At 50.0% G+C, this 20,565-nt stretch overlaps 1 protein-coding gene across 3 annotated transcripts in view; it reads right to left on the bottom strand.

Moving 5' to 3' along the window:
• The window catches only part of CKAP5 (cytoskeleton associated protein 5), a 1,593,334-nt gene that overhangs the window by 1,050,657 nt on the left and 522,112 nt on the right, over positions 1–20,565 (bottom strand). For all 3 annotated transcript variants that reach the window (XM_069623197.1, XM_069623199.1, XM_069623198.1), the window contains exons 14-16: positions 2,841–2,945; positions 2,632–2,742; positions 1,906–1,998 (exon numbers count right to left, since the gene is read on the bottom strand). In XM_069623197.1, the coding sequence (XP_069479298.1) occupies positions 1,906–1,998; positions 2,632–2,742; positions 2,841–2,945 (309 nt within the window). The remainder of the gene's footprint in view (positions 1–1,905; positions 1,999–2,631; positions 2,743–2,840; positions 2,946–20,565) is intronic.

Genomic DNA, 20,565 nt, shown 5'->3' with positions numbered 1-20,565 from the left:
GCAGAGCTGAAAAAGCTCGGACGCCCTGGCAATCATGGCGTGGAAGGAGCCAATTTCGTTGGGCGGAGACGCCAGAGGAATCGGAGACGCAAGGTCAGTCCCGTCATCGCCGCCGGCGTCATCTGTCCCCGTGTCTGTTCCTGTGTCATCCCTCGGGACCGGGGAAGGCGACGAAGGCTGAGAAGGCCGTGAGGGCTGAGGGGGAGCCGGATGAATTCTCCTCTTGTTTGGAGGGCTTCCCGGCGGACCCGGTTCAGCAGGATCGTCCGTCGGGGTTAGGGGCAGACTCGTCCTCATCTCCGGGCATAATGTTTGGATTGCCGTCAAAATGGCCACCGAGTTATCTTGTGGCTTGGGCTGTGTCTGGCATGCCGGGAGCGACGGTTGTTCCTCCTCCACAGGAACCGCGTTGTCGCATTGGTCGCTCACATCGTCCCCCTCTTCGAGATCCCTCCCGTGGGACCGGGCCTCTTCCAAATTTTCAGTCATTTCCTCCTCTGAGGTTGTGTCTGTGTCCGTAATGGCCACCGCGCCCCCCCCCCTCTTTTTCCACTGGGGTCTTCACAGGGGTCTTCTCGATGGGCTTAAAAGAGGATTCCCTCTGCAGAGGCAGGGAGAGTCTGGGCCCCGAGGTCTCCTCCACTGGGATAGCCTCCACAGGCTTTGTGCCAGGGCCGCAGCGACTTTCAATCGAGGCCTTGGCCGGGATCAAGGCCTTCACCACCTTGGGTGGCCTTGAGGCCTTCACCTTAGGGGCCTCGCTCCCCTTCGGCCTGTTCCTTTGAGATCGACTGGGGCCTCTCCAGAAGCTTAGCCGGGTTCTCTTCCCCGAGTCAGAGTGTTGGCTCGCGGTTGATGGCGTTGGTGAAGGTGCACCCTGCCTGGCAGCAGAGGAGCCCGACCGTTCAGCGCTCCCGGTGCCTGCGGACTTGCGGTACTTTGCCTTCTGGTGGGTCCCTGTTGCCCGGGCGACCTCACAGGACTTCGATCACTCGGACTTCTTCTCACCACCTGGGCTCTTGCCCTCCAGCCAGTCGGAGAGACTGGTCCGACAATCCCTCAGTCCGATCCGACATGTTCATGCAAAAGGCACATTCCTTCTCCACGTGCGTTTTGTCCTCGTGGAGGCAGTAAAGGCGTTTCAAATGCTTGTCCTCCTTCAACACGTTTTGTAGGTTGCATCCAGGGCAGATCCTGAACAGTTTGTCGGGAGTCGAGCTTCCCTTCTCCTGGGCCAGGCTCTTCTCGTCCGCGAGGAAGGCCTCAAACTTCTGGAATCCTCCAAGAAGCGTAACTAGACACAAACTTCACCCTTGAGGGGCGTAGATCAATCTGAAATGGGTCCCCATTGATCGGAAGTAGAAACGGTGGAACTTGAGCCTCGATTAAACCGAATAAATTTGATAAATCTCTTTGAAAAAGCGAAAAACGCAGTAAAAGCTCAAGAGCCAAGCACGAGGACCCCCAACACTTGAACATGCGGTAAAAATCTGAGGATGGCTGCCAGCGGCGGGGCTTAGAGAGAGGGCAGTCATTGGCTGGGGACAGTATGACCCAGAGACCAGTGATTGGTTACTACTAAGAAAGACAGATCAGAAACAAAACCAATACTGATTTTTTCTTTACTGTGGATTCCCAGCCTGACGGGGAATATTCATGAGCATGTGAATCCATGCCAGACCCTATGCTGGAGAACTTGGGTGTCAAACAATGGGATGTTAGGGCATCTGACCTGAAGTTACAATATGTTCAAAAATAGGAATCAGAACTTCCACACAACTGGGATGCACTGTAGGAAATGGAAACAAAAGCATCCTCATTTACATGTTCTACTGTTTAGAGGTGGCAGGGCAGCCAATGTCTAAGAATACCAGGAAGGCAATGTGAAAGGATATGTTAATTTACCTGAAAGTTGGTTTCTTTCCAGCCTGGTTTTTTCGCCAGCATCCTCACAAGAGCTTGGCATGGCATCTCGCTTCTCTCCATAACCTCCACAGCCTACTCACAAGCAGACAAAACCATGATAGGACAATTAATTCAATAGAGGACGACAACTTTCAGATAATGTCTGCATTTCATCTAGGCAGTCTGGAGAAGGTCTTTCCAAACCGCATTAGCAAATTTGGACCATTCTAAAATAAATAAATGCTTTTAATTTGTACACCCCTTTTTCCAAAAAATGCGAATGCAACATTTTTCTTTGAGACCTTCAAACAATTAGTGAGAGACAACAGAGCACATGTTCGCTAGATTAGCAAGGAATTGATGGAAAACTTTAGGGAATGAAAACCATACTTTTCAAACAGTGATTATGGATAAATTGACTACACTGAAATATTGCAAGACACTTAAATCTAATATTTATTCAGAGACTAACCTTAAACAAAAATACCATATAAAAACTACATTAAATCTTATTCTTTGAGGTTGTACAGAAGTTTTGAAAATCCACATAGGATTATCTTCGCAATAATACTGCATTGTGCCATAATAGTGGTCTTCAACAGAGGGAGAGGGTACAGATAAGGAATTGCTGCCTAGTAAAGAAGTCTGATATTTTATCCATAATGTAGAAAAATAAAAGAAAAATTCAGCTGTTAACTATTCGTTTAGCCTGCTCTGACCAATTACCTTCTGAAACTCCTCCATACTGGCTAATCGTTCCTTCCAATTGGCACTATCCAGCAGTTGCATGCAGGTCGATGGAAGGACAGCCGCTGCCTTCTCTTCACAAGCTTCAATCTAGAGAGAACACATGGAATGAGAAGAATTAATCTGCTCACCTTTCTCTTCCAAAAAATGAATGAACAATTGCCAGTACAAACAAACGTGCTGCTTACCGACAACTCTTGCTCGATGACTTCTTTAATTTCTGCCCCTTTTTTGCCTTTGGCGCTACCACCAACTGATGCAGCAGCTTTACCTTTTTTGGGCGGACCACCAGGCTAGTTGGAGAAAACAAATAAAAAAGTTACAAATATGACGAAATGAGAACTCTTCGTTTTTCAATCTATTTGATAAAAGGCTGCTTTTCAGTGTGACAAACTGCCCACAATTCAGAATGTTCAGTTGTTTTTGTCTACAGCACTTTGGTGAGGGGTGATAGACCACCTACCATGCGCACAGGTGGTCTGTTAGAGATTTATCATTTTTATGCTTCATCCCCTCTCCTAGTGAGACCCACAGCACTTTATGCTGTACTTCTGGACCTTTTTCTTTATTCCTGAATGAGTAGAGCCTTTTTCCACTCATTCATTCTTATGGGCTCTGTCTTTTGGAACTCTTTCCTTTGTATTTTACTGTCCTATGGAGTCTATTTTTCCTCCTTGCCTCTTAAAGGCATCTGTATTGTACTATTGCAGCCTGTAGCTCCCTGTTGGCGTCTTGCTGGGAACACATAGGGACCCTCCCTTTGAGATTATTTTCTGTATCCTCAAGTAGAACAAGTCACTCTTACCTGGTAACGTTCTTTCGATGGGATGGTCCGAAGACGTATTCCATATCTGAAAGTAATCACCACAGCTGTGCTGCTTCGGAAAATCTTTCGGCGTCTGCGTCCTGCGTCGATGACGTCGATACACCGCCCTCGAGAACCTCCGACGGCCGACGTCACTGGATGTTCTAAGTAGGACGCACGACGCCCGTAGCCTCAGATGTAGTTTTTTCCCAGAACGTGTGGCACCAGTCTTCTGCCAGTCTGACAACACAAAGCCTTGCGGAAACGTAAGCTGCAATCGCACAAGAAATTCTGTAGCGGGGAAGGCAGGGAGCGAGCGATATGGAAAACGCTGTCGGACCATCCCATCGAAAGAACGTTACCACATAAGAGTAACTTGTTCTTCGAGGGGATTGGGTCCTCTGACGTATTTCATATCTATGACCGACTCCCAAAGCAGTACCAAAGCAAGGAGGTGGGAAAAGAATTTAGAATACAGAAATTTAGAATGCCCAATCAAATTGCGGAGCAAAGGACCGCCTTGCCAAAGGCCAGATCCTGCCCACGGATGGAATCGAGGGAGTAGTGACGTACAAAAGTATGGACCGAAGCCCAGGTGGCTGCATCAAGATGTTACGAATAGGAACACCCCTCTGTAGGGCAGTAGAGGCAGCCATACCCCTGGTAGAATGGGCCCGCAAGCCGACCGGTGGGTCCTTACCCGCAAAGCGGTAACATTCAGAAATTAGCAGAATAATAAAGCGAGACAAAGTCTGCTTAGTCACAGCTTGTCCCAAATGCTTTCCAGCGTAACCAATGAAGAGTTGATTGTCCACTCTGACCCGGGACATGCGTGGAATATAAAAGCTCAAAGCTCTCCTAGGATCGAGCCTATGGAGCCTCTCCTCTTCCTTATCAGGATGCGGAGGAGGATATGATGCCGGAAGAATAACCTTCTGGCCTAAATGAAATTCCAACACCACCTTCGGAAGAAAGGAAGGACGAACTCTAAGGACAACCAGTCCTTATGAAATACAGTGAAGGGTGGCTTAACTGAAAGGGCCTGTAACTAACTCACTCTGCAAGCGGAAGTGACTGCAACAAAAAATATAGTTTTAAGAGTTAACAGTCTCAAAGGGCACAAATGCAAAGGCTCAAACGGAGCACCCATCAGAAACCTGAGGACAAGGTTCAATTCCCAAGAGGGCACCTGGAAAGGTGACGGAGGGAACACATTAGTGAGCCCTTTTAGAAACTGAGAAATTAAAAGGATTTTAAAATATGGACAGCGCCGCCAGGTAACCTTTAACGGTACCCACTTGCAAGCCCATGTGGGCTAAAGAAAGCAAAAAAAAAAAAAGAGAACCACAAGAATGTCGCATGAAAACGGATCCACATTCTGAACCCTGCACCAGTCGCAGACTTTCTCCAATGACAACGGTACAGGGACTTTGTTGCAGGACTTCTGGCCGAAAGCAACACCTCCATCACGTCTTCAGGGAGGTTCCCAATCCTTATACCTCAACCTTTCAGAAGCCAAGCGTGAAGGTTGAGGGATCTGACCTCTGGATGGAGACCCTGACCCCCCCCCCCCCCTCCCGTGAGAGCAGATCGTCTCGGTAGGGAAGACGACATGGAGGGCAGATGGACAAGTCAAGAAGGTCCGGATACCACGTCCTCCGGGCTTATGCCGGAGCAATGAGGATCATCCGGGAACCGAACCTTCGTAACCTCCGCAGCACTTGCAGGATGACAGGGACTGAAGGGAACCCGTACAGCAGTGGGAATGACCACTCCACCACGAACGCGTCTCCTAAGGCTCCTCTTAGAGGAAATTCCCGCAAGCAGAACCTTTTGAACTTCCGGTTGACACTGGAGGCGAGGAGATCCACTTGAGGGGTCCCCCAAAAGGACAAAGATCTCCAGGAGAATCTCCTGAGCCAACTCCCACTCGTGAGAGATCGCACTCTGCCTGCTCAGAGCGTCCGCCGTCTCATTTTCGTCTCCGGCTAGATGAACTACCGAGATAGAAACTTCCTGCTGATTGCCCAGAACCAGAGCTGCATCGCCTCCCTGCACAGAGGAAATGACCCTGCCCCCCCCCCCCACTTTTTTGTTGAGGTAGTGCATGGCCACTGTGTCGTCCGTCAGGATCAGGACATTCTTCCCTCGCAGTCGACAGAAAAGCCTTCAGGGCAAGCCTGACGGCCGCATCTCCAACAGATTTATATGGAGTCTGGACTCCGACAGAGACGAACGACCGCTGACTGTCAACTCGTTGGCATGCGCTCCCCATCCAGTGAGGGATGAGTCCGTCACGATCGTCACCTCTGGCCAGGGTAGCCAAAAATGGAGCCCCCCCTTCATCAGATTGCCTTCGACGGCCCACCACAGAAGGTCCTGGGCGACCGAGGATGGCACCTGAACAGGGTCCGACATCCTGCCGGAGGACAGACCACTGGAGCTTAAGTGCCCATTGCAAAGATCTCATCCGCAACATGGCCTCTGGAACCAGAAGAATGCAGGATGACATGAGGCCGAGCAATCTCAAGAACTCGAACGCTGGGAGACTCTGGGCATGCTGAAACTTGTGCACCATCTGCTGAATGTGATGAGCCCTCACCTGGGGAGGAAAACACTGCCCCACGCACGTGTCGAGCACTGCTCCGATGTACTGGAGCCTTTGCGGTGGCATCAAGTGGGACTTCAAGTTGAGGGAGAAGCCCAGCTTGTGGAGTGAGTGGCAGGTGACGGACAAATGATCCAGGACTTGCTCAGGAGAGTGCGCCCTGATCAACCAAGCGTCCAGGTAGGGGGAGACGTGAATCCCCCTTTCCTGAGATGCGCTGCCAGCACTACCATGAGCTTGGTGAAGACCCTCGGGCGGAGGTCAATCCAAACGGCAGGACCCAAAAAAAAGTGCGAGTCGCCAACCGCGAACCTCAGGTACGTCTTGTGCTTTGGATGGATCGGCACATGAAATCAAGCGTCCTTGAGGTCGAGAGACACCAACCTCTCCGCTACAAGCACCAGTTCTATGGCGCCTTTCTCCAGCAGGGCTTGGACCTCCTGCACAAGGAGCAGATCCGGACTCTGCAACGAGAGATTCCCCGGTGGATTATCGTGAGGCCTCTGCCGAAAGGGAAAACAGTAGCCGTGGGCTATGATCTCCAGAACCCACACATCTGAAGTAATGGCACGCCATTTGACAAGACGCTGCGCCAGCCTTCCGCCAACTGGCGAACCATGGAACATGGCCTCATGACTGAGCTGAAGCGGCTGCGGCGTTGCCTGAGGGCAAAGAGGCAACTGCCCTAGCGGCATTGGCACCTCGAGTACCCTGCTTTCCACCTCTGGCACTCCTACGGTAGCCCCTTTGACTGGCAGCTCCTCTCGCTTTACCAAAGGATGAGTAATAACGAAAGGAACCTCCCCTCCATTTCTGTCCCCATGGACGAAAAGGCGGAGGTTGGCGAACTGCAGCGCCCAACGACTTCTCTGCAGCTTTGGAGGTCTGCAACCTCTCATGGCTCTCGTCAGCCTTGCTGCCAAAAACATTTTCACCGTCAAAGGGCATGTTGAGGAACCGGGCCTGCACATCAGGAGCAAACCCCGACTTCAGCAACTATGCAAACCTGCGTATTATGGTGCTCGCCGCCATGGACTGGGTGATGCAATCTGCCATGTCCAAACCCGACTGAACGGCCTCACACATGGCATCCATGCCATCCTGGACCATAGCAAGAAAACCATCCCGTTCGTCCCCTTCAGGAATAGGTTCAGCCGCTAAGGAAACCGTTCCACAGTGTGTGTGAAACGTGACAAGGCACATACGGAGTTGGCTGCCTGAAGAGCCATACCCCCTGCAGAAAACACTTTCTTCGCCCAACCATCAAAACGCTTGTCGTCCCCATCAGGAGGGATGGTAGGATACGACGCCTGCTTTGCTGTGGCCGTAGCCACCTGCACCACCAAACTCTCCGGAGTGGGGTGCTTGGTCAAGTAGCAGGGGTCACTACTGGCTGGGTAGTATTTTCACGGCAAAGACTTGCCCACTGCTGGGAGACTCTCCGGAGCAGTCCAAGCCGCCGCCACCTTCCTCTGTAGGGCCATATGGAACGGCAGTACCGCATCAGTTGGTGGATCTTGGTCGAGGATATCCATGAGGTCATCCTGAAGAAAATCCCCTGGGGGAGCAGACCACCCCAAGTACTCGGTGACCCTAGACATAAGGCGCCGGTATGAGGAGTCGGCATGGGTGCCAGGCTCCGGCCTACAAAACTCCACCTCCGGAGAGGTGTCCAAACCACTGGCGTTGTGCAGGGACTGACGCAGGTCCTCAATCTGGCTATGGTCCGAGAGAATGTCATCTGGCAACGTATCAGGAACCATGCCATCATCAGAGCCCTCATCCAACTCCGAAATGTACTCAAGAGGGCGGAAAGAGGGCACAGAATGGGGAACAAAGCCATGCTAGACCTTGGCCAGAGCCTTTCTAGGGGGTTCCACCGTGACCCGGGGTACCCCCATCGAAACAGCCTCGAAAGGCGTTGAGGGCGTCGAGTGAATCTGCGTCGATGACATGCGGCACCGACAACATCAACGGCGTCGACACAGGCCTCAGGGGCGGAGCCCGAGCGTGTTCCTCGACATCATGAGCGCCGATGGCGTCAACGACTTCCTCAGAGGTGGAGCCTCGAGAGAGTCCCTCGACGACCTCTGCGCCACAGGCGTCGACGTCTTCCTCGAAGACATCACAGGCTCACACGGTCTCGAGCGCGTCGAGGACCGGGACCTGGAACGGGAGGGACTAGAACAATTCCCCTTGTCCGAGCGGGACCGCACCCGCGAAACGTGCCGACCACCCAAGCCCGAAGGCGTACGAGGGGTGTCTAGTCCAATCACAACCGACCCCACTCTAAGGCATGGACGGACCAGAGCCCTGCGATTCGAGAACCGCTAACATTTTCTTACCGAAGGAAGCCCATTCCTCTGGCGTCGCATGCTTGGTGGAATAAGCGACCCGCCGACGGGCCGAGTCCTCGGATGAGGACGGGGAAGGAGACAGATGACGGCGCTTCCGGGAATGCCTCGAAGAGGCAAAGGAATGGCGGGACCCACTCCGGGACCGAGACCCACTGGACTTCAGACGAAGATGTGCAGAGTTGTCCTTCGAATTCTCTGTCGAAAGCCCCGCGGACCTCGACTTCTGGGGCTTGGACACCTTACCGACCAACAGTTTCTTCTTGCGCTCCCGCAAGGCTTTGGACGTAAGTGACTGGCAGTCGACACAATCATCCGTGTCAAGGGCCTTCCCGAGGCACCAGAGGCAGGCGTTGTGCGACTCAGTCACTGACATCTTGGACCTGCAGTCCCCGCACTTCTTGAAGCCCGGACGCGGGGTGGAAGAAGAGGTAGACATCACGAAGGACTTTAACCTCACAAACGAACAAGTTTGAAGAACCAAAAGAACAAACTCCAAAGAGTCAAGGCGCGCCGAGATAGCCGAAGCAAACACATTCCCGGAATAAACTGAACTGAGGCTACGGGCGTCGTGCGTCCTACTTATAACATCCAGTGACGTCAGCTGTCGGAGGAGGTCCTTGAGGGCGGCGTATCGACGTAGGATGCCGAAAGATTTTCCGAAGCAGCACAGCTGTGGCGATTACTGTCAGATATGGAATACGTCGGAGGACCCAATCCCCTCGAAACTATAGTGCTTAAAGGGTAGCTCTCCTAAAATGTTATAGTCCGAGATGGGCACACGCCACCATCTGTGGCGTCCCAAAGGGATACTTTCGTATCCCCCTTCTCTCTGCTCCTGTGGCTCTTATGTCACATAGAAAATCCAGTTATGGCCAGTTGCAGTCGACGTGTCCTACCAATTATTGAGATTTTTCAACGGCATGCTATGTCCATAGCCTCAGTGGTGCACAGTAGGGGCACCAGAGTACCAACTCACAGGCTCCCTTCTTTATTTGCCATTACTAGCGTTCGTCAGCCTGAATAGGTACAGTTCCCACAGGGGCTCCGTCTGTCCTGATTGGATAGCCAAACACCCCTTTCTGTAAAATGCTGAGAGATTGCAGAGAAGTGTGTGCTGCAAATGTATAAAAGGGTAGGCTTCTGGAGTGTAAAACAAGTCAACCACTGGAAGCTGCAATAACGAAAGTAGACTAACAGACGCCTGCAGACACACTGCAATACCATGAAGCAACGACTATTGTCCCTGATTCTGTTTTCTGTGCGACAGAAGAACACCGAAGAGGATTACTCCTTCCTTTCAACTGATGGTAACAACCAGTCCCACGGTGAAATTTGGTTTGAGCCATCTCGTGAAGTCCTGCGAGTTTCCAGAGCAGAGAAATCCCAATAACAGGAGACCTGAATCCCATTTGGAGTGCATCTTCCTGGATAGGACAAGCTCAACCAAATCTTTGCTGAGCCCTCAAGGACACTCCAGAGATACAATCCAACTCGCCCAGACCCCCCCCCCCCCCCTCAGCAAAGTGTGGGACTGTGAGAAGCAAAGATTGACCGGGAGAATTGCATCCATTGTTGGTGCTGCAGAAAAGGTGCCAACTCCACGGTGACCCAAGAAGTTGATGAAAGCCGTGCCAGAGGTCCTCCCTCTAGACTGCCAATGAGATACCATCCATTGTCCTGCTGGACACCCAAACAGATTCCATACCCTGGGACTGACTACTATCTCCCAGGGCATGTAAAGTCACCATTGACTTTACTAGTCTTAAATTGGGAACAGAACCAGTACAAACCATCATAGTGTGGAAGTACTGGTAGGGGTAATTAGATTGCCCCTGGGTCTGTTTTTCGAGGGGGCACTGTGCAGTCCCCCCTCGTCGAGTTTCTGGCTGGTGGCAGTGGTTATCACGTGAAATATTCCACTGGAACATTTTCTAGGGGATTTTCCCATTCATTTTAAATGCACCACTTTTTGTTGCAATGTTAAAGATACCGCCGGGTTATTTATTTAATATTTATTCCCCGGTTGGGTCTTTTTGCCAGGACTCCAACCCAAGCCGAGCCCTTTGTTCCACTTTTTTGTCGGGCTTCTCCACAGAAGCCTCCAAAAGTGGCGCCACTCTGTCTGGGTCTACAGGATGTGTGGGAGTTGGAGTTTAGGCACCCTGGACCGAGTTACCTCTGCAACTCAAGTCGCACTCTTGTGTGATTGGCCAAGTGGTGAGCCGCCCGGCTCAACACTTAGCATGTTTGATTGACAGCTAGGACCGATGAATGGGGGTTTTCTGCATAAAAGCAGGCCTTTGGGGACTGGAACTTCAGAAGTCGCACAGGACCAAAGAATCCGAAGAGGGAGAAGCTGAGCCGACCTGCAACGACGACACCACCGGTGGAGCCCTGCTGAACCGCATCACCACTTCTTCCAACGACAGAGGAGATCTTCATCCCGAAGAGTCTCCTTCCTTTGACTGGTGGGGATAACCAGTTTGCCTGCCTTTTCACCTTCCCGGATCATCTCGTGGCCGCCTTGCCTGTGCCAAGCACCCTGGCAACCTGGGACATCACGTTTTACCACTACCGCGAATAAAAGGGTAGTACCTTTTAACCGGAGAAATCCACGGCTGGTTTCTTCCCCGGCAGTGCAACGGCCTTCAGCTTTCCTCCACGTCGAGATCTTCTCTTCCTCTGGACGACGCCGAGACTTGCACCCGCTTCCAGGAACAACTGCCCCCGCTGGAGGATCCTCTCCACTTTCAAGGTACTGTGTCCGCCTGGCCTCCCTAGCAACGGTCTGTGTGGGGTGTCTCTTAAATCCTCAACTTACCACTTGGGTTGGCCCTAGGCTGGCTAACAACTTTTCTGAGCTGAACCATTTCCTTTCTGAACTCTCTGCAAGACTTTTCAAGCTTCTTAAGCTGTGTGATCTTGGGCGCATTGGTGTTTTATTCTCTCCAAGAGGGAGCCTGGCCTCTGAACTTTTTATTCACAAGTAGACTAACTTTCCTGCCTTGCTGGGTGCTTCTAAAGTATTAGTGTTGTGTTCTTTTCAAATTTCTGCCTTTTTCCCTCCCTTTTTAATAACTTATTAGAGTGCCATCTTTAGTTAAGCGCTCACCTCTGTCTGAAAATAAGTGGTGTTAACTAAGACTTGTCTAATAAGCAATAAGGGATGAATGTATAACAGTGACTGTTTTGAACTTGCTTACATAATAGTGCTGGAGTGTTTCTATAAGTGTGTCTTTAAATAATTATATACTTTGATACTAAAGCTCTGGTCGGTGTTTGCTTGTGCTACTGTATTTTGGTACCTATCTTGTATACTCTATATACTGTCTAACTCTTCTTGAGAGATGACTGGCTGCTCAGCCAGAGCTACCAGGTACATCTGGGTGGTACAGACTGCTACCAATTGGATTTACTGCCAACACCTGCAGTCTTAAGCCTTTTGCAGTGGTCCCTAAGGGAACTGCACAGGTTTCTGCCTAACAGGGGACTAAGTACATTAGTCACAACAGTGAGTAACTTATAATTACTCTTACGTCCCGTCCCCTTTCCTCCATACTGCATGGGCGATTACAACTGAATTGAACCAGGGTAGAGAGGAGACCCCTCCTTAAGCAAATGGGTTCCTGAGAACCGCCTGTCCGAAAGCCGCATCAGATCTAGAGCCAGCATCCAAACAGTAATGCTTGTAGAAAGCAAAGGGAGAGGATCACGCGGCCGCCCTGCTTAGGACTTGCCAAGGGGCATGGTGCTGGAATGCGATGGCCGTTGCCTTGGCCCTGACTACGTGGGCATGCATGTTGGCCGGGAGCGGCTTGTGCTGGCCCTCATACGCTTCTTTGATGGCAGTGACCATCCAGTGGGATATGGAGGCCTTAGAAGCCTGGCCTCGAGCCTCCGAAAGTGACAAACAGGGCGTCCGACTTGCAGAAGCCCTTGGTCCTGTCCAAGAATTTTAGGACACGCCTGACATCCAGGCAGTGCAGCACTCTCTGCGCTTCGTCCTTGGGATCAGTAAAGAACGTAGGGAGGACCATTTCTTCATTCAAGTGAAATGCAGATGGAAACTTGGGCAGAAATGCCGGGTGCGTCCGCATGACTACTATGTCCTTGTGAAAGGTGGTATATGGTTCAGAGGCGACCAGCGCCTGGATCTCGCCGACTCTGCGAACCGAGGTAAGACCGACTGGTAAGGCCGTCTTGATAGTGACCAGCCTAATTTCCACGGACACCATTGGCTCAAATGGTTTGTGCGCCAGGGCGCCCAAGACTATGTTAAGGTCCCACACAGGGTGCGGTCTCCTGACGGGCGGGTAGAGCCTAGCGAGACCCATCAGATGTTTGACGATAGGGTTGGAGGAGGAAAAAAATGCCTTCCTCCGAGTTGCTGTAAGCCCCAATGGCTGCACGGTATGTACGGCAAGTGTCCACCAGTACGCCCGAATGAGCGAGGTGCGCCAAAAAGGAGAGCATGTCGTCCAAATTGCAGGCCAAGTGTTCAATTCCCTTGGAGTCTGCCCAGTGGCAGACTCTGGTCCATTTGCTCTTTTACTAGGCCCTGGTGGCTTTGCTCCTGGCGCCCTCTATGATCTACAGATTGGCTTGTGAGAGGCTAAGGTGCCGAAGCGTTACCTGCTCAGGTACCACGCTGTGAGGGCTAGTTTCCCCGGCACGGGTTGGACGATTCTGCCCCCCTGCTGTGCCAGAAAATGTCCTGGGCCCGTCGGGAGGTGTATAGGGGGCACCTCCGAGAGGCTGAGGAGCTCCGAAAACCATGGCCTGGCAGGCCACCATGGAGCAATCAGAATGATGGAGTCGGTGATCTTGCAAATTACACTGTGAATCAGGGGAGTGGGAGGAAAGGCGTAGGCCTTCATGCCGGTCCACTGGAGGTGAAACGTGTTGCCCAGAGAGCTGGGGCCCTGACCCTGCCAGGATGCAAACTGGGGACACTTCTTGTTGTGCCAGGTGGCACGGAGATCCACATGGGAGTGACGCAACCTGTTGAAGATCTGAATACTGAGGTCGTTTAGCTGCCACTTGTAATTGTCTGCTCCCGGTCTGCTGAGCCTGTCCTCCAGTATGGATTTCCCCCGGGAGGTGGGCTGTCGAGAGGTAAATGTCGTTTTCCAGGGCCTATTCCACATGCTGATTGCCAGTATGCACAGGAGGTGGGGATCTGGTGCCTCCCTGCTTCTTGATACAGCACATGCTGATCGAGTTGTCTGTCTGGATGAGGACAGCCTTGCCCTTCAGCATTGGTAGGAATGCTCTAAGCGCTAGCCAGATGGCGTTCCACTCAAACCAATTGATGTGGTATTCCTTCTCCTGTTGAGTCCAGGTGCCGAGGACCAAGAGATCATCCAGGGTGGCTCCCCAGCCCGAAGAGAGGAGTCTGGTGATCGTGGCCTGTGGAGAGGGTGGCCGATGGGGATTGCCCGTCCGTAGGTTGCAGTCCATGGACCACCAGGTTAGGTCCGGGTGGAGCGATGCAGGAACGTTAATGATCACAAATTGCGAGCCCCGCTCTTCCATGAGGCCTCCAAGTGCAGCTGAATACTTCTCATCCTTAGTCTTGTTTGTGGTACGGCTAACAGGACTACCGCCAATAGACCCAGGAGATGTTGGTACCACCATGCTGATGTCAACTCTATGCTGAGGAAGCGGGCGTTGGCACTCTTGATGGCCGGGATTTGGTCCTCCGACAGGAAAACCCTCTGAGCATGTGTTCCAAATGAGTCCCAGGTATGTCAGTCTGTGTAGGCTGCAGCTTTGACTTTTTGAGGTTGAGCAAGAAGCCCAGATTGTGCAGTCCGTTTATAAGGGCATGGGAAGAGTGGCAAACCACTTCCCGAGATGTAGCCCTGAAGCGCCAGTCATCGAGGTATGGATAGAGATGGAGGCTCTGCACTCTGAGGAGGGCCACCATAGCGTTCATGAGTCTGGTAAAGAGCGTGGGGGCCCGAGTTGAGGCAAAATGGAAGGACTTTGTATTGGAAATGGTAGCCCATGATCCTGAACCGTAGGAAAGAACGATGGGGCTGCCAAATCGGGATGTGTAGGTACATGTCATTCAGGTGCAGGGAGCACATATAGTCTCCCTTGTCCATTGTCTCTGCTATAAAAGCTGGCATAACCATCTTGAATTTTTGCAGCGGTAGGGAAGCGGTTGAGGGTGGAAAGTTCCAGCACAACTCAGGCCCGCCTGGTGGTTCTTCTGAATGGCGAAAATCCTGGAGAAGACGACAAAGCCTTGCTGGGAGGCTGGGACTTCCTCCACTGCCTGGCTCTCTACGAGCGACTGGATCCCCACCAAAAGAGTTGCTGTCCCAACCTGCGTGAGTGGAGGGGAGGAGGAAGGAGAGGCTGGGATAGGAAGGTGGTACCCTGCAAGTGTATACTACAGAGAGGATCCAGGGTCCGTGAAATTCTGGCGCCAGAATAGTGCATGGAGAGCAAGCCTGCCCCCCCCACCGGAGACACGTGGACCTAAAGGGGCGGGTCATGCCTTCTTTCCCTCAAAGGCTGACGCTGAGAAGGGGGACTGGAGAAAGCCCTTACTCTCTCCCCCCTTTTTGTTTGCACCAGTTCCGAGACGGTGAGCAGTCCAGCTGCCTGGATCGGCGTTTCTGGAAGCTGCGGAACCCTCCATATGTACAACCCTTTTTTCATTCAATTGCCATTCATAATTGTGCCCTGCCAGCCTGCTGAGTCTGTCCGCTTCCAAGTTGGCCTCCCCCGGACATAGTACATGCTGGTGGAGTTGTCGGTGTGGATAAGGACTGTCTTGCTCACAATAAGCAGAAGGAAGTCTCTGAGGGACAGCCAAATGGCCCTGAGCTCCAGCCAGTTGATATGCGACTCCTGCAGGGTCCAAACCCTTGACAATAGCTGTCCAGAGTCCCTCCCCAGCACTCTAGGGAGGAGTCCATAGTGAGGACGACCTGCGGGGGCGGCTGCCGGGAGTCATCTTGACTGAAATGAACACGTTAGCAATTATGTGCAGCCCATATTTCATGTCTGCCCGCAGGGACTCGTCAAAACCTGCTTTACCGAACTGTCGGGTTACTGAGTAAGCCCTCAAAGTTATGCTAACGCTTAGTGACCTAGCTGCAACCACTGGTGTCACTGTATAAAAAAAGCACACAATCTTAGTAATGATGGAAACATACTTTAAATAATTAAATGCATCCTCAACTGTGCCATTCCTCAATGTCATTTAGAACATTACAAAAGGATTGAAGCCTAAACATCCATGTGTGCATTTTTTGCGATAATGGACAATGGAGACCTATTCCTTACATTGGTCTCTTTTTCCAATACAAACCACTGTGAATCATTTTCTTTATGGACATTTTCGCAAAAGTGTTGTACAAAGGGGCATTCATATTCCAAGTCCTGATCCGTGACCTATGTTCAATAATTCTGGTGTTGACTTGGCACGTGGTCTTTCCCAATAGATGCATTTCTTGTGTTGATAGTCCACACACATATTCTTGAGGTGACACTTTGAGCAGGGCCTGAAAAGGCTTTTCTTAATGGCGTCTGCCATGCCTGCATGGAGACTGTCTGAAAATCAGTAAGAGGGCATCTCAGAAGATAGTCGGATGTTAAGATCTTTACCAGCAACGGATCCCCACTACCGACAGTCAGATCCGTGACCCATGATGAAAAAAAAAAGTTGGTTTCTAAATAATATAGACACATTGAGAAGCAAAACAACGAGGACTCAAAACACTTAAACGGGCAGTAAATAATGTGAAGATGGCCACCAGGGGTGGATTTACAGAGGACCCGAGTCATCGGCTGGGGCAGTATGATCCCAAGTAACACCAATAGGCTATACAAGTTCCAAGCAGTTTAACGTTTAAAGCAAAACTGCTTTACAATTACCAAGGGTTCAAAGCCTGACTGAATATTCACGAGCATGTGAATCCATGAAAGATTCAATGCTGGATAATTACAAGACCATGGTTACTGCTAGTCCCTGCTCCAGCATCAACTGTATCACTATCCACAGGTAAAGGTACAATCCTAGACAACCGATTAATCAATCTCTGTATTCGATCAGCTTTTACACCAGGGGATGTGGGCTCTGTGTTTTGGAACTCTATTCTTTGTATTCTACCTGTACTAGAGTGTCTGCTCCGTAGCTCTTAAAATGCATCTGTATTTTACTATTGCAGCACACAGCTCCTTATCAAGTAACTATCTAAAAAATCTATAGTCTGACAGATTGGCACACTATCTTATGTTGAGTGCCGAAGGGATACCTAGTATCCCCCTTCTCTCTGCTCCTGTGACTTTTTACACAGTCAATCTCCTAGTTATCGCTGGTGGCAGTGGATGAGTGAAAGACTAGTTCTACCAACTATTGTGTATTTTCTGTACTGCAGGCAGTGTCCAAATAATGAACTTGGGGCCTCCCTTTGTTTTATTTGGCATTTGGTTAAAAATGTAAACCTTTTGTTAATCATTGCACACATATTTCTTAATTAATAGAAATCAATATATAAAGGGAAAAAAACTTTTCAAAATTCGAGTTAAGAGCAGTAGGGAACTAGAATCCAACAAACTTGCAAAAACAAAATGACTAATGTACCATGAAAAACTAGGCAAAACGTACAATTAATTTCCATAAAAAGCTGCCCCATGACCACATCTCAGCTGTTCACCTAGCTCCCTAAAAATCCATAATAAACAATACATCCTAAATAGATTGTTCCAAAAGTGAGAATATCTCATGTAAAAAATGCAACCAGTGCTAATGTTAAACTCAAACTTTCTCCATGGGTTGCTGCAATCCATCATTGCTCCACACATCTCAGACTGCTATTACTGATAAATCTGGCCAAATGATTGTCAATGGTGTACAAAACTGTTAGGGAGAATTCTCTCTTTAGGCTGAATTTCCTAACCTAGTGAGTCCCCCAGCAGCTTTGCTGGATTTCTGGAGTTTGTTTTTTCCTCCTGCCAAGAGTGAGACTCTTTCTCCCACTCTTGGACATGATTTATGGTATTCCTTTGACTGGTAATGTGTTTTATGGGCTATGGGGTCCCTTACTCCATAGGGTCTCATGTGTTTTTCCTATGTGTGTTACACAGCACCCTCTGTGCAGTAACACAGGGGTGCCATAGTGACACCCCACCATAGACCCCACACCCTGGGACTGACTACTGTCTCCCAGGGCATGTAAAGTCACTATTGGCTTTACTAGTCCCAAATTATTAACAGAAACCAGTACAAACCATCATAATCTAGACGTACTGGTCGGGGCAATCCGATTGTCCCGGGGTCTGTTAGTCGAGGGGGCATGTCTCCGTCCCCCCTGATCGAGTTTTGGCTGGTGGCAGTGGAAACTACTTTTTATATTCGACCGCGAATATTTTCCTATGGGATTTTCCCATTGTTCGAGGCTACCAACTTTAATTATTTAATTCTCATAGCCTCGAACATACCAACGGTTTATTTAATTAATATTAATTCGCCGGTTAGTATTTTTTGCCAAGACTTTATTCTAAAATGGGGTTTGTGTTCTCTTCTGTGACTCCAACCCAAGTCGAGCCCTTTGTTCCACTTTTGGGCGGGCTTCTCCACAGAAGCCTTCAAAAGTGGTGCCACTCTGTCTGGGTACCACAGGGGGTGTGGGAGGGGGTTTGGGCACCCTGGACTGAGTTAACTTGGTAACTCAAGTCGCACTCTTGTGTGAATGGCCCAAGTGGTGAACCGGCCGGCTCACCACTTAGCATGTTTGAGTGACAGCTAGGCTGAGTGAATGGGGGTTTTCTGCATAAAAGCAGGGCTTCGGGGACTGGAACTTCAGAAGTCGCCACAGGACCTGAGAATCCAATGACGGAGAAGCTGAGCCGACCACCACGACGACACCACCGGTGGAGCCCTGCAGAACCAACTCACCACTTCCCGACGACCGAGAAGATCTCCTGGCTGGAGAGGCTTCTTCCCCTGACTGGTGGGCACAACCAGTTTACCTTCCTTTGCACCCCAGCCCGGTTTGTGGTCGAACTGCCCGTGCCAAGCAGCCCGGCGGCCGGATAGCCACTCACAACTGAACCGCGAATCACCGGACCGCTCCTTGTAGCTGAGAAACTCTGCGGCTGGTTTCTTCCCTGGCAGTGCAACGGACTCCCGTCTTCCTCCACGACGAGATCCCCTCTTCCCCCTGGACGAAGCACCGACTTGCACCCGCTACCAGGAACAACTGCCCCCGCTGGAGCGTTCTCACCACTTTAAGGTACCATGTCCGCTAGGCCTCCCTTTCTAAAGATTGCTACAAGGTAATAACCCCTTAACCTTCTGGACTGGGCTGGCCGCCTTGACCCTCTAACTGGTCCCCTTCTTTGGTCCAACTCCTTTTTGAACCTTTACAAGACTTTTGTGCACTGCAACCGTGTGACCTTGGACACATTTCGTTTGGATCCTCTGAAAGTGGATCCGGCCTCTTGACTCCAACTTCAGGGTTTTACTTTGCCTTCCTCGCTTGTTATGTTCTGGTAAAAGTGTTTGGATCTGTTTCAACTTGTTCTCTGCTTTTCTCTCCCCTTTAAAACAAACTATTAGAGTGCCATCTACATTAAGCGCTCACCGCTGTCTGAAAATAAGTGAGGCTTTACTTAAGACTTGTCTAATATTCTTTTAAGGGAGTGTATATCTTTTAGTGACCGTGTTTTTGAATTGCTTAGTATTAGTGCCTGTGTGTTTTTCTAGATGTGGTTTTAAATAAATAATTATATCTCTTTTACACCCAGCCCTGGTCAGCGTTTACTTGTTCTACTGTATTCTCTTGACCTATTGTGAATACTCTGTATACTGCCTAACTCTTCTTGAGGGAAGTCTCACTGCTCAGCCACAGCTACCAAGTGAATCTGTGTGGTACAGACTGCTACCAAGTGGGTTTACTGCCAAACACCTGTAGTCCTAAATCTTTTGCAGTGGTCCCAGAGGGAACTGCACAGGTTTCTGCCTAACAAAAACAGAACCAGGTGCTTTAAATTCTCAATCTCCCCCTCCTTACACAACCTACACATAGGATCTAGCTTTGTATCTCTACTACATACATTTACAATCTTTTAACCTAAATCTCATGTATTGTATACCAGTATTTGCCGTCAGGAAATTTCACTAAATACTATGGCAAACTGTTGAATCTCAATCTCAGAATCTCCTGGAATGATTGAACAGTCTAAAAGACTCTTGGATCAAGAGACTCAATCCAGTCCTTTGGCCAGTTTGTTTTTCACAGTGGCGGGGTTTGCAACTAGTGTCTCTTCTGACATTCAAATCAATCAAAATCTCTTTACAAATTAGCCTCCATTCAGTTAGTGTATTGTCGGAGCCACTCAACAGGGCCCCTTTATAATTCCGAGCCCTCTCACCTGGTCAGAAGCTATACATTTCCTATACAACATTATACTTTCCCATACTACCATAGCGGACACGGATATTAGCCCCAACTCTACTTGCATCACCTCCAGAGATGCCCACACTCCAGTGGGCAGCACAAAAAAGCTTCAGCGCCATATGCGAAGATTAGAGAGAATTTCCCTCATCTTTTCAGGATTATACTGCCCTGGGTCGCTAAATTCCGTGCTTGCATCGCAAAGCCTTCTCTCTGGTAGCATCCCTCATGCTGCCTCCGAAATGCAACCCCAGTTAAACAGTTTGTTTTCATCAAGATATCCTGTCCCAAATACCATTACTGTTTGAGGTTTACCTTCCCAGAGGGTTGCTGTAGTGTAAGCACCCTAGTTTTTGTTGCATTTATTGTCAGTCAATGTTCAGTAACATACACCTGCAAAGCATTTAACTGTCTGTGCAGACCCAGTTTGGTTTGGTCTATTAAGACCAAATTGTCGACGTACAGCAGCCTATCCAAACACTTGCCATCTATCTTAGGTGGAAAACTTGGAGCCACTTTCAATGTTCTGCTCACGTCTGAGATGAAAAAGTTAAAAAGGGCCGAGGCCAGTGGGCATCCTTGCTTTAGACCTTGTTGGTTAGCTAAGTGTCCAAGAGCGACCCTCCCTCATCTAATCTCACCCTGAACGATGTATAAGCACTTATTTGCCTGGAAGATGTAATTCGGGAATCTTCTTTCGGCTTCAAGCTTCCGCCACAGTTTTTG

Source organism: Ambystoma mexicanum, chromosome 11, assembly GCF_040938575.1.
Source record: "Ambystoma mexicanum isolate Mex_15411 chromosome 11, UKY_AmexF1_1, whole genome shotgun sequence".
NCBI lineage: Eukaryota > Metazoa > Chordata > Amphibia > Caudata > Ambystomatidae > Ambystoma > Ambystoma mexicanum.
This window is presented reverse-complemented; position numbering and strand designations above follow the sequence as displayed.